Here is a 14,281-nt window from a genome sequence, read left to right on the forward strand (position 1 = left end):
AGAGGAAAATACAGCAGGTATTTTACATCTTTAGTACCAGCCTGTTTGCATCATGATGGCTTCTCATATATTAATAATTCCTCTGGGAATATCTTCTTTTGATGCGTTTCCTTTCTTTCACTCTTATTTGATATATCTGTCAATCATTACTTTGCTTGCTTTTGTATAAATGGCAAATCTAATAATTTTTAAAGACACAGATATGACTAATCTACTGATTCAACTGTGATTCTGAGAAAATGTGTTTGTAGGCAGACCTCAATATCAGTATCTAGTGCTGCTTGTTGGTGTGGAACCCAGAGTGTAATAAATCTCCCACAATTCTTTGAAACTTATGAACGTGATGTTATACTATTCGTCATTGCTTTACAAGCTACTTTGTCAAATACAGCTAAAGACATGCTACTAAGTAAAGAGAGAGCCAGAAAGCATTTTTTCCTCAGTAGTTGTTTCTTCCTGAAGTGTTTCCCAAGTATCCAACAAAGCCTTCATATTGCCCTGAATCCCTAGTTTCAGAATTGGATTTTTAGTTTAATCTAATTCGAGGCTGCACAGTTGCCTACAAGACTTAAGAGGCTACTAAATACAAGCTAAAATTAGAGTACAAGAGCAGAAGTGGCAGGGTGCGAGGTAATTTTATTTTACAAATGCTTTATAAAGTCTCACGAAAAAGACTGAAACCTTAGTTCTTTCATGATATGAAACGGGCTCATTTTTATCTGCTTGAGAGAGCTAAACTGTATGAGTGCAAACATCTGTAGGGCTGAAATATTTAGAAGTTCTGCATGCCATCATTAAAGTTGGAAGAAGAATTTGTGAGAAATATTTAACTTTTGCTTCCCTCCCTCCCCCCCTTTTTTTTTTTCCTGTTCAGTAAGGGTTTAATTAATGCACTCAGGCCTTGCCTACATTAGGCATTCCTTACCCCAAATTTTCTCACTACCAGCATTCTGGACAGCCAAAACCAGGCTGCAGCTGCAGGTATTTCCCTGGGCAGTCCTGTTGAGAAGGCCATGCTAGCGGGGCGGCCATGCTGGCGGCGTGGCCTTGGCCTCGCTGCCGAGCAGCGGTGGGCGCTGGATAAAAGGGCTCTGGGGACCCTGGGGCAGCAGGTAAGCTGTGGATCTAAAGGCTCATTTGTATATGCTCTCTGCAGGTGTACATCTCTGCATCAGCTGCCTCTTCGTTTCTTGCCCCAAAAGCACATCCCAGCCCTCATGGCTTAGCGGGAAGATTGAGGTCTCTCAAGCTGCAGCCCCTCAGAGGAGCCGCTGGGGCGATGATGGCTCCTCGGCCTCGCTCCCTTGCCCTCAGCTTCAACCTTCCCCCGCAGCCGACGCCCTTTCAGGGCTCCAAAGCCCCTCGGGCTGGTAAGACAACGGCCTCTCGCCCCGCGGCGAGGCGAGGAGCGGGGCGCGGCGCCAGGCGCGCGGGGCCGGCGGCGGCGCTCAAGGAGTTAAAGGGCGCCGGCTCCGTGGTGCTTCCGGTCGTTACTGGTTTGGCCTCCGCCAGGCACCGTCGTCGCTGCGGCGCTGGGTGGGTAGGGGCCGGGCCAGCATGGCTGCCGCCGGCGGGGAGTGCGGCGAGGCGGTGCTGAAAGAGGAGGGAATGGCCGAGGCTGGCGAAGAGGAGGACGGGGAGGAGAATATCCTGTACGACCTGCTGGTGAACACCGAGTGGCCGCCGGAGACGGAGGTGCAGGTGCGTGTCGCCGCGGCACGGCGGGGGTGCGGGGGAGGGGACTGGCCACGTCGGCGCGGGCGGGGATGAGCCCCGGGGGCTGGGTATGGGCTACCCCTGAGGCCCGTGGGTATGTGCTGTTGCCTCCAGGGGCGTTTATCGGGCTGCCCGCTCCGTTCCTGATAGGCACAGGAGCGGGGAGGGCAGCAGGGGCGAGCACAAAAGGTATCTCTGCCGCCATCCAGCCACTGTCATAGAATCGTTGAATCTTTGTGTTGGGAGGGACTTTTTAAGGTCATCTAGTCCAACCACCCTGCAATGAGCAGGGACATCTTCAATTAGATCAGGTTGCTCAGAGCCCCGTCCAACCTGACCCCGAATGTTTCCAGGGATGGGGCATCCACCACCGCTCTGGGCAACCTGTGCCAGGGTTTCACCACCCTCATTGTCAAAAATGTCTTCCTTCTATCTAGTCTAAATCTGCCTTCTTTTAGTTTAAAACCATTGCCCCTTGGTCTATGACTATAGGCCCTGCTAAAAAATCTGTCCCCATCTTCTAAGCCCCCTTGAGGTATTGGAAGGCTGCAATAAGGTCTCCCTGGAGCATTCTTGTCCCCAGGCTGAACAAGCCCAACTCTCTCAGCCTGTCCTCATAGCAGAGGTGCTCCATTCCACTGATGATTTTTGTGGCCTCCTCTGGGCCGCCCTGTCACTAAATTCCCACCTTGTCACCCTTGTTTATGCTGTCTGGGATGCCTTTAAGTCTTTATTGCTCTATATGGTCTATATTACCTGTGACTGATGCATACGAGGTTTTACTGTTGAGCTGATAGGAGGGAAGCTGTAATGAAGTCCAGGTATCATGTCCGGAAACAGCTGTACTGAGAGCAGTGGAAACTGTCCTGGTGAAAACAAGGTCTTTAACAAGCTTAACTTGCGTGAGAAAAACTACATCCCTTTCTAGACTTGTATATCAGAATGATTGCATCTGCATTTTCAGGAGTGGGTTAAAAGGGAGAAGTGTATCTCTACAACGCACACAAATGGATGCCAGAGCTTAAAAGATTGTAATACAAGAACAATGTTTTCCACTTTTTTGCTTGCTTCTATTTTTCTTCATGGGTCAATGGTAGAGCTGAGAAGCTCTTTCATATTTGCTTTTTCATCTTTTCCCCTGCAACGTGCTGAGCTAGCTGCCTGTACATCTACTCCTGTTTGACTTGAACATAGAGAATGCAAGCAATGTGGCTTTCAAGTCCACTGCAGCTGTTAATGTAGTTCCCACTAAAAGAGGTTTATGGAAGTAATTTAACAAAGTTTTATGCTTAATGAGAACATCTGAACAGAGAAGATGTTTGTACATCACAGGTGGAAGAATATACCTATTCATAACTACTAAAGCCATTCTTATAAAGATATTTTTTTGTTTATCAGAAAAACTTCTTTTTGTTTTTTTGTTTATCTTGATCTGTAAGTCCTCAGTTGCGGCAATAGGTGTGGGTGTTTGGAAAAATGATTGCAGAGTTACCAATTACTAACTTCATAGATTGTTCATATAGGTGAGTAGACAGTTGCGCCTATTTTTATTTAACTGTGTTTTGAGAAATGGTAAATAGTGTTTGTTTCTAGTAACATATGAAAGGGATTTACATGTCTGCAAGCCATGAGGAGGACTTAGGTGTGGCGGCATGAGACTGTGGTTCTATTAATTGCATTAAGGGGGCACGTTTCTGACAAGTATCCCTTCTCTTGTGATGCCATTAATATTCTTGAAGTTGTATGGTAAGTTGACTAAAGAACTCGTTAGTCTGAGAAACATTTGTGTTGTTTCATTGGCTTTTCTTGAGTGGTCACCCTAGTACTCATGTAGGTACTGAGGGGGGTGAAAAATGTGTCAGTCAAGGCTGAGTGAAGTGTGAGAACTCCCTTTAGCAGGTATGCTAATTTAAAGTGATTGTGGAACCACAGTCCTCATCTGCCCAGATAGTCAGAATTTCTAAGCATCATAGAATGCTGCTTGTCACCTTCAGTAAATGGTATTGGCTCTTTTAAACTTGGTATTTCTTGCCTATTTACATAATTTTCAAGATAATTCCCATTTTGAATTGCAGAAGTAGGAAGGCTTAAAATATTATGCTATGTAGTTTATTTGGATTTACATCCTTCTAGTAGACTGTCAGTAGCCAAGGACACTTTTGATACTCTTTTTACAGTTTTAGAGAGAAAATGATTTTACACTGACATACATAGGCAAACAAATTATTTTGTCAGCATGATTCAGTTTTTGCCTTAAGGTGCCAGAACAGTAATATTATTTAGGTGATTGTGACTTTCCTTTTGAAACATCTGTCTCTTTTAATCCTGATTTATTCACACTTTTCAGTAAAAGTCACAAAACACTCCCTGCTTTTCTTCTTGTAGAACTGAATGCTTTGTGAAGTGAGTGAGATGAGGGACAGCAGAAAGGGAAAGGAAGTTGAGTGCTGCACTGAGAAATGAAATCAAATGTCTTCCTATGCAGTCATCTAGGATACAAAGCAAGGCCTTAAACCAAACTTTTCACAGGTCTCTGACTTTTTTATTTTTTTCTTATCTCATTTGGGATGATTAATTTTTAATTGCAGACTGCTGAGCACTTAAAACTGACCATTGGAATATGAGTCACAGAATCCTTAAGGTTGGAAGAGACCTTTAAGATCATCAAGTCCAACCATCAACCCAACACCACCATGCCCACTAAACCATGTCCTGAAGTGCCATGTCCACACGTTTTTTGACTACTTCCAGTGATGGTCACTACACCACCTCCCTGGGCAGCCTGTTCCAATGCTTGACCACTGTCTCAGTAAAGAAATTTTTCTTAATATCTAGTCTAACCCCGCCCTGGTGCAACTTGAGGCCATTTCCTCCTGTTGTGAGTTACTTGGGACAAGAGACCAACACTCATATTACTACAACCTCCTTTTGGGTAATTGTAGAGAGCAATAAGGTCTCCCCTCAGCCTCTTCTTCTCCAGACTGAACAACCTCAGTTCCCTCAGCCGCTCCTCAGAAGACTTGTGCTCCAGACCCCTCACCAGCTTCGTTGCCCTTCTCTGGACACGCTCGAGCACCTCAACATCCTTCTTGTAGTGAGTGTGGCCTCACCAGTGCCGTGTACAAGGGCACAGTCATTTCCCTACTCCTGCTGGCCACACTATTGCTGATACAGGCCAGGATGCTGTTGGCCTTCTTGGCCACCTGGGCATACTACTGTTAACTAGCACCTCCAGGTCCTTTTCCACCGGGTAGCTCTCCAGCCACTCCACCCCAAGCCTGTAGCGTTGCCTGGGGTTGTTGTGGCCCAAGTGCAGGACCCGGCACTTGGCCTTATTAAACCTCATACAGTTGACCTTGGCCCATTGATCCAGCCTGTCCAGATCCCTCTGCAGAGCCCTCCTACCCTCGAGCAGATCAACACTCCATCAATCCTCTGATGAACACATAAAGTCATGTTAAATTCAAGACACCGACAAAACTGGCATAGATTTCTTAAGCTGGAACCCCAAATTAGCTTTAATTTTAGTTCTTGCTAGTATTCTCATTCACCTGTATTGAATTTCCCAAGATGAATTTTTTTGGGGGGAGTGAATATAACAGATACTTATAAAGGACACATGCAAGGAACTGACAGTGCAAGCTGTCTGTATTCAGTGTAGTGATGTGATTGTATATGATGCACTGTTTGGGAACCCTGAAACATATGACGACAATAAAAGGAATTACTGAGTAGTTGATCAGTGAGAACAGTGAATGAGGTTGTGGAGGAGGTTGTGGGGAAGGACTTGTGGAATTGTTTGTGTAAATACAGGCAGGCTGAACTTTTCTTTTTTTCCAGTAGACAAGTAACTTCTAGCTGTCTAGCTTCTGACATGTATCGAATGTATCACTTGATTCTGTGGGGGTTTTTTATTACCGTCTAATGTTTTGAGATTTCCCCCACACCCCATAAGCTTGCTGGATGTGCGACAGGATCCAAAACTAAGTGGGTGTCTTGTCAGTGAGGAATTTACTTAAGTTTTATTTCTGGAATGCTCTAGCGAAGAAGAACTTGAAGTTGTTTTCCCAAATGGAGATGAATTAAAAAAGAAATATAGCAGATCTGGTAGCATTGCTGTTGCTGAGGTGATAGGAATATTATTATAAAAAGTAAAATTCAGGTCTTTAGAGTATAATAGTAAATCAGCTTTGTGAAGGGTTTAAGATGCGTGGAATAGGAGCGTGTAGTTTAGGCTCAGGAGTGGACACTAAGAATATTCCAAAAGATTCTGAAGAAGTAGAAGCAAATTTTGGAAGTGTTTTTACTGGGAACTTTTCTTAATCCGAAAACTTCAATAAGCTCTGCTTTTAACCTCCCTAGGAAATTGCAGCTCTCCTGGAGGTACTATGATAGCTGTAAGAAAGAATTTATACTCTCACCTATTTTACTGTAGTGCCTTGTTATTTCCTGGCTGATCAATCTGAGTTTGGAACATTATCTGTTAGTACAGCTGTGTTGGCTTCTTACATATTGTGAGATGACAACCTGATTATCTGAAAGACTGTTTCTGGATTGCAGACTTTGTATAGAAAACTGATAATCTTTACTTCAATAACTTAAATTTGGGAGCCCAAATTTTTTTTTTTTAAACATGGACATACTCCATAATTTTGATAAATTTGTGTGTCTTTCAGTGTTTGCTGCTCTGTAACTTGGAGTGAGAACTCTGAATATTTCCGATAACAAGTAATGATCTGTTCTATGTGTTCTGTACTGAAAGGAATAGGAAATTCGTTCATCACCTGCTCTAATGCTCGTTTTGTGGTGCTCTAATTTTCGCTATGAAAAGTACAAGCATCACTGCTTATTTTGAAGATTTGTGTGTGATGCCTTCTTTATTGGTTATCTTCCTTGTCTTCTCAGTCTAATACCTCTTTCCTACTTTCTTACTGGCAAATAGTTTTACCTTTTCTTATAGCTGAAAATATACATTCTAGGTTGTTTTTGTATTTCTTTTTTCTGTGTTTGGAGAGTGCTTTCATTTATACCGTAAGCATAGTTGTTCCCCTCCTCCTGAAGTAGGGCAGGACTGCTGGAAAGGCTGTGTGAGATAGTATGGAGTAGAGGTGGTGATCTGAGTGTCTTTGTTATCTAGTACAAATTGACAATAAGAAATTTTTCTTTACAAGTTCTTTGTTTTTCTTAATAATTCTGAAACTTCCATGAGCAGTCTTTATATAGCTTTGGAGTTTTATAGTAGCATAATATGTTGAACACCAATTGCTTTGACTTCTTCTGGGCATTACACATCAATCTGGCATTCATTTGACATCGAAAGAATGATTTAGACTACCTTACAGGAGAACATAATCAGAAGTCACAAGTCTTTTGTTACTACCCAAAGACGAAGGCAAAGCTGAATCAATAGACAATCTGTAGTACGTTCTGTTTATTACATCTTGGCACTTAAAATATTTGGCTTTATAGCCTCTTTTAGCTTATGCAGTTAAATTACTCTATGAAGTTGCAAGTAACAGAAAATACATAAGGAACTTGTAGACTAGCACGAAACTTAAATTTAATCAGTGAATATATGTATGAATGTTGCATTTAAGTTAAAATGTATGACATAGTGTTTGACCATTATTGTTGTAATTGCAGCCAAGAGGCAACAGAAAACATGGTGCATCATTTATCATTACGAGAGCAATTACAGGTAAATATGACTTGTTCTTATATTCATGACTCATAAAAATGATGTGTGGATTGCTTATGTTTACAATTTCCGCACTTTAGCGTGGCTAGTATAATGGAAATAGGGTGCAGGATGTGTTTTCAGGAAGATGTTTTCTGATTATCAATATTGCTATGTTATTATTATGTAATTTTTATGAGCTTTCTGTCTCTGTTAGCTTATTGGGACAAACTAATAAACCATACATCTCAGAAGTTTAGAAGCTCTGTTGTGTTTTGCAAAATGTTGAGGTTTTTTTCTCTCCCAGGTCTTGCACTGGGCTGTTTGCTAGTTATACAGTTCTATAAGGAAGCTGTACATTCTGATTACGTTACATTGCCATTCAACGCTTGGTTTATGCAGTAACTGAATTGCATTTTCATCCAGCAGGAATTTCTCTTAGAATTTCCAGAAATGTGTAGTGATTTTTTGATCAGCTGTTTGCATTTACTCTAATACACTAATTCATTGGCCAAGGATAGAGGGTTATTTCCCTTAATACCTTTTACTTCTGTGAGAATTTCTGTGATTCTGTGTTCAGTAAGCTGGAGAGTGTTTTAAAACAGCTAGAGGTATAATTTTTACTGCTCTTTCCATTGTAGGTCCTGCACTGTTTTTGCTTCGGTACATCTGGTACAGGTAGGTTTGATGAAAATAGTGCTTAATCTTTTGATTTGTAATATTTTTATAGCTTTTTGATTTGATGGAAAGTTACTTTTAATGAGAGTAAAATTGAACACTTGTTTAGAATATTGTCTAAGCAATGCTTTGAATATTCTCTTTTCATAAGTTTAAGTTGTAATCACTTGAGTTGCAGCTGAAGCTTATCTAGGAAAGAGCTGGTGTATACTAGTCTGACTTCTTGCTTTTGTCGGAAACCAAGTAAACTTTCAATTGGATCATCATCTTTCTCAAAACATGTATTTGTTCTGCCCACTCCCAACTGAGATATTGCAAGTGAAGCAGTCTTTTTCTTAAGCTTCAATGACAGGTATGATGACATGGCAGGATTTGCTTCCTTTGGAGTAATAATTTATTTTTTTTTTTCTTGACAATTCGAACTGTCTTCCAAAAACTTGATAACTAGTTGAGCAACACTCATGCCATTTATAAAATTAACTTCATATTTAAAAGGCACTTAAATGGTCCCAGAAACATATTGTGGTTAATACAGCGTTCCTGGAGAATTTCAGCTCTATGGTTATAGTACTCTGTTGATGCACTTGGGAGGTTTGAAGATGTCAGTTCTCCCTTTCTGGGGGTATTCTGGTGGTTTTGAGATACATGGAAAGGGACATTAATGTGGCTTCCTGTGAAACAATACCATACTTGAATTCAGTAGGCGGTGCTGTTTTCCCTATTGCTGGTGTTCCACTTTATTTTGTGGGTCCCCCTCCTTTTTTTTTTTTTTTTTTTTTTTGGAAGGGATGGTGGTGTTTATAGGCTCCATACCGTCATATAAGGCTAGTTGCAGAATTAACTTATTTTTCTTCCTACCCCCGCCAGTAGTCATATTTAAAGTCTGATTTCTAGCTTTTATAATTGATTCTAGTTGCTATTTTTATGTATGTAATAAAAACATTTGGGAGGGAGCTTGGAAGGCCTCTAGTTTAAAGTCCTGCTAAAAGCAGGGAGAACATCGAATTCAGTCTAAGTTCCTTAGGGCTCTGTCCAGCTAGGTCTTGAAAAACTTAAAGGATGGAGACCCCAAAGACTCTCTGGGCAGCCTGTTCCAGTGCCTGACTGTCTTCATGGTGAAGAATTGCTTATATCACCTTGGAACCTTCTCTGTTTTAGAATCATAGAATCATTTAGGTTGGAAAAGATCTTTAAGATCGAGTCCAGCTGTTAACCTAACACTGTTTCTTGTGCTCCTGCCATGCACCTCAGTGGCTCCCATCTTCATGGTAACCTCCTAGGTATCAGAGAGCTACTGTTTGGTCTCCCTGAAGCCTTCCATTCTCCAGGCTAAACAAGTACAATTCCATGAGCATCTCCTTGTAGGGCAAGTGCTCCAGTCCCCTGACCATCTTGGTGGCCCTCTAGTTTATTGCTGGTGTTCTTGTAATGGGGGGGCCCAGAACTGAGTGGAGTATAACGAATTAGGAGTAAATAATCCATTCTCTTAACATGTGGTTTTGTTTCATTAATACAAACAAGGATGTTGTTAGTCTTCATCATGTTGCAGGGTGCAGTGCTGAGTCACGTTTAGTTGCAAAAACCTCACAGGTGATTGATGGTTGCCTCAAAGCTAAGTCGTCTGGCACGTGTATCTCGAGTACTGCTTTTGTTAGGTGTATGTTCTGATTTAGCCTAATGTTTTTGTTATTTCAGCCCTGCCAAGTTTTCTCTGCCCACTGGACTGGTTCGTCTGGTTAGTAAGCAGATCAACTGGCACCTAGTACTTGCAAGGTAACCAGCTTATGTGCTTTTCCATTTTTGGCAGTAGTGAATGTATTAATGCTTCCGCTGCTTCCTTGGCCATCCCCATTAGTAACATTTCTGAGTTAATATTGTGCTAAAGTCATGTTATTCTTTTTAGTCAAGAGAGATGCTGGAGGCTTTGACAGGTAGCCTTGGGAGAGAAAGGCCAGTCTGCTACCTAGGGGATTCCACGCTACTTCCCTTCATTTGACGCGCCTCTCGCTCAGCTCTGAATGTCTGTCTAGCTTTTGAGGCAAAGTGGCTTGCAGTGCAATCGTTCTCAAACTCAAGTCCTGCATTTGATCAGTTAAAGACCTATAACTTGGCAGGATATGTAATATAAATTGCTTATTTTAAAGTTTCTGGAATGTGGATGCATACCATGAAGACATGTCTGTTATTGTACGTGTAGACGAGAAGCAAGAGTTCCAAGGCTAGAACCAGCTGTTCTGTAGTCATTCTGAGATCAATGAGATTTTCTGTACATATTTATGCTTATTTTTAAAAGCTGGTGAGATCACTCTCTTAAAAAAACCAAAAATCATAAATATCTACAGAAAAATGGTTCAATGATATGAAAGAAGTATGGAATGTTTTATTTTATTATGTATTACTGCTGAATATGATCAGTGGTTCAGCAAGAGCTCTGTACTGTTGAGAGAGATGATGATTCATTGAGAGAAGTGATGACCCTGTTTGATGCACAGCATGCCAGTTGCAATGTTACGTGTTAGGTACAAAGACAGGAGACCTGCTCCTAAGGAGACAGTGTAACTTACTGAAGTATGATACTTGTTTATTCCAGATAAAGCAATACATAGTTTTAGATATTGCTGTTATAAAATTATCCATGAACAACAACTGATTCTGACCTTCCCTGCAGCAAGATTTTAGACGTTGTTTTTGTTTTCTTAGTGATACTAGAAAAGAGCTACAGATACATTTTAGTGACGTGAAGGGGATCTTGTTATAGCACTGGTTCTTTGGGTTTTTTTTTTTGCATAAAAATTGGTATTTCCCAATTTGTTTTGATTTATGAAAGAGGAAATTTATATCTAACCTTGCAGAAAAGCACCTAGAACTCTGATGTGCATTCTGTAAGGACTGGACTTTAAATGAACTTTCACACCTGTATTTTTCTCTTTCAGCAATGGTAAATTGTTGGCAGTTGTTCAAGACCAATGTGTAGAAATCAGGTAACTTAGTATTATCTGTTGCTTCACGACCACAGCTGTGGTGTTCTGAGAAAGTGTGTCCAGTTATTTAATAACTGTACTTTTAAAAATTTTCTTAGGGGCATTCTTTTGAATATTATCTATTGTGCAAGTAATCTATGTAATAATCTTAAAATATTTTATGACCTGGAAGGTAGAAGCCTTCTATTTCTTCTTAGTTCTTGGCCATTCCCCATTTAAACCCCTCCCCCCCAATTATAAATGTTATGGGTAAATTTATATTAAGTATCAATCAAGATACTTCAAAATACTAAACCTAAATCATGGTCTTTCTAACCTTTGTCTTTTTCTGTTCCGCCTGGAAAGTCACCCTAATAAATGGGACAAGGAGCTAGTATTCTGCCTCTCTGTAGAGTAGCTGGCATGTATAATACCTCACCTTATTTTACAAGTAATGTGAATTGCCGTAAAGACTGATGCTTTCCCTTTTTCTTCTGCTCTGTAACAAGCAACTCTCCTTTGCCAGTTCAAGAACACATTTAGCTGTAGAACGGATCTTGATTGAGTGTGTTTACTTGCTTCACAAAAATCCATTTGCTAGAAGGTCAGACCTTCTATTTATATGTAAAAGAAGCAAGTGTATGAAAATTGTTCAATCAGAAGTGGTATGAACACCATAAATGTCAGCTTATGGACTATAAAATAAATCTTGTGTTTCAACTGTATTAATGTAACTATATTCTTGCATTGTTTCTAAAATTGTAACCTAGAGAATATTGACTAAGTTTTTTTTTTTTCCTAAAGTTACATGGTGAAGTTCTGAAATGCTACTATCCTATTTTGAACAGCATTACTACTAAATAAGGGATATTAATATTTATGTTTTGGGAGGAGGGTTTCTAAAATACTGCTGTTAGATACTGTAGCTGCCTAAGGGTGGAAGCTACTGTCTGCCTTTTTTGAACAAGTAGTTCAATACACGCAGGCCTTTGAATTGTGCATGTAGAATATTTTTACAGTGTTCTGTTTATTCTCAAAAATTGAATAGTGTTTTTTTCTTATGTAAATCCATATGAGTCTCTTTCTGCAGGTCTGCAAAAGATGACTTTGGATCCATAGTTGGAAAATGTCAAGGTATACAACATGGTGACCTTTACATCATTACTTGGTGTCATCATTGTTTATTATTCATGAACTGCTAACTGGTGGTGTTGGTTTACTTTAACGATAATTTTGTAACCTCTTAAAAGCATCGAGAAGAATCTCTTAATTTTGCTTTGTGACTAGCTCCATTACCCTCCCTTCCTCTCTTCTTTTCATGATGATTAAAATAAAAAAAACTAAATCTGAAATGAAATGGTAGTTAAAATTAAGAGGTTTGGTGTAGCATATGACATAGCAGGTGTTGGAGGTGGTGTGGTTTTTTTTTTCTCTCTCTCCTCTGAGATAAGCTTGTAATGATGGTAGGCATCCTGGATTTTTTGATGCAGTTAACTTTTTGTTCGTTTAAGGGATTATATTTATATTTAAATTTAACTTTTAATAACTTTCTTCCTTTTTCATAGTGCCAAAGGATCCTAACCCTCAATGGAGGCGAGTGGCATGGAGTCATGATTGTACATTACTTGCTTATGCTGAAAGCATTGGAACAGTGAGAGTGTTTGACCTAATGGGTAGTGAGCTTTTGGTCATTTCACCAGTAAGTGCTCTCTTAGATTACATATGAATTATCGTAGAACTTTTTGTAAGGATAGAGGGTAATTTCCACTCGCTGGCCTTTTTTTAATCACGGCTTACTTTTGGTATGTAAGCGTGCAGTATGAATACCGTGCACAAATGTATCATGAAGTGTTTATCATATGATGTATATATTATAAACTTAAGTCGTGTGTACCACTTGCAAAGCATATCTTTTGTGGTGTTGTACCTAGTCAGAATCTTCATCTTTCTTTTCTTAGAGTTGTGGTAGATCTGCAGGTACATCAGATTGTGAAAGTATAGAGTCACCTAATTAGTATGTGTGCAAACAATTACAATTTGTAGCAGTAGATTACAAATTTGCAGTTTATATGCAGAATCACTTATAAATCAAGACATATTGCTGATAGAACAATATGAGTATTTTTTTTTTTTCTTGGTATGAGAATAGATAATTGCTGTTAGCTTGCCCCACGCAATATGTTTTATATTTTGCATATTCAAAGGCTGTATTAAACTAATTTGGGAAGGTGGCTCAAGTGTATTTCATTAATATATTGTCTTTGCAAACTTTATAGTAATAAGATTTCTTTAAAATCAAGATAAAAGGAAATGTATTTTGTTACTAATATAAACTATGAAACTTTATTTTTTTTAATACATTTTTATACAACATAGTAAATTTAACTTCCTAGTTCTTTCAGTAATGAAGACACTTTCTCTCTCTCTCTTCTCTCCCCGCCCCCCCCCCCCTTTTTTTTTTAATATAATTAAAATCCACCTTCTCTCTCAATTTATGTCTGCATTTTTGGGTAAAGACAGCAAGTTTTCCAGGAGATCTGAGTTACGCTATTGCTGGATTGATCTTTCTAGAATACAAAGCAAGTGCCCAATGGTCAGCCGAACTGCTTGTCGTTAATTATCGTGGAGAATTGAGAAGTTATCTTGTAAGGTAAGTGTAAATTTTTACTTGCTTTGAGAAGACACAGTGAACTTCAAAAGAATTCTTTAAAAAGTGGAAAGAAAATGAATCTGAAAGAATGTATATTTTTTTCCCCCCCATACTTAGTGTTGGAACAAATCAAAGCTTTCAAGAAAGTCATAGTTTCAACTTTAGCAGCCATTATACCCATGGAATAACTACTGTCATTTATCATCCTGGTCACAGGTAAGTGTTCTGTTCGCTACCTGCCAATAATATAAAAATGATGAGCAAAAATATCAAAATAAACATTGCAGTGTGTTGGATAAGGAGGGGAGGAAAAAAATCTATTTTAATATTGGTATTTAGTGAATCAGTAATAACAGGTCATGTATCATTGTACCTACGAAAGAAGCCATAGTTGGTGATCTCACTTTACTGTCGGAATAATGAACATCAAGTTGTGTACTTTACTGTTTGAGTACCTTGCATAAGCAGCATTTTTTAGAATGTCAGGAGTAGCTTCAAAAGACATTTCTGAATTTGATTGGGTAAAGGGTGATGTATGCGTTTGTCTGTTTGTTTTCTGCCTGATTTGATTTCTGGACTTGTTGGCCAGGCTGTTTTCTC

The 14,281-nt window shown here is 39.7% G+C and overlaps 1 protein-coding gene across 1 annotated transcript in view; it reads left to right on the forward strand.

Annotated features, from left to right (window-relative positions):
• Positions 1 to 1,557: 1,557 nt before the first annotated feature.
• The window catches only part of NBAS (NBAS subunit of NRZ tethering complex), a gene marked incomplete at both ends in the record, with an annotated part of 185,312 nt that continues 172,588 nt past the window's right edge, over positions 1,558 to 14,281 (forward strand). Inside the window, 9 exons of the mRNA XM_081997756.1 lie at positions 1,558 to 1,701; positions 7,360 to 7,414; positions 8,035 to 8,071; positions 9,767 to 9,844; positions 11,005 to 11,052; positions 12,122 to 12,165; positions 12,597 to 12,730; positions 13,548 to 13,681; positions 13,799 to 13,897. Of these exons, the coding sequence (XP_081853882.1) occupies positions 1,558 to 1,701; positions 7,360 to 7,414; positions 8,035 to 8,071; positions 9,767 to 9,844; positions 11,005 to 11,052; positions 12,122 to 12,165; positions 12,597 to 12,730; positions 13,548 to 13,681; positions 13,799 to 13,897 (773 nt within the window). The remainder of the gene's footprint in view (positions 1,702 to 7,359; positions 7,415 to 8,034; positions 8,072 to 9,766; positions 9,845 to 11,004; positions 11,053 to 12,121; positions 12,166 to 12,596; positions 12,731 to 13,547; positions 13,682 to 13,798; positions 13,898 to 14,281) is intronic.

This window comes from Phaethon aethereus, assembly GCF_964289735.1.
Source record: "Phaethon aethereus genome assembly, chromosome: 3".
Taxonomy (NCBI): Eukaryota; Metazoa; Chordata; class Aves; order Phaethontiformes; family Phaethontidae; genus Phaethon; species Phaethon aethereus.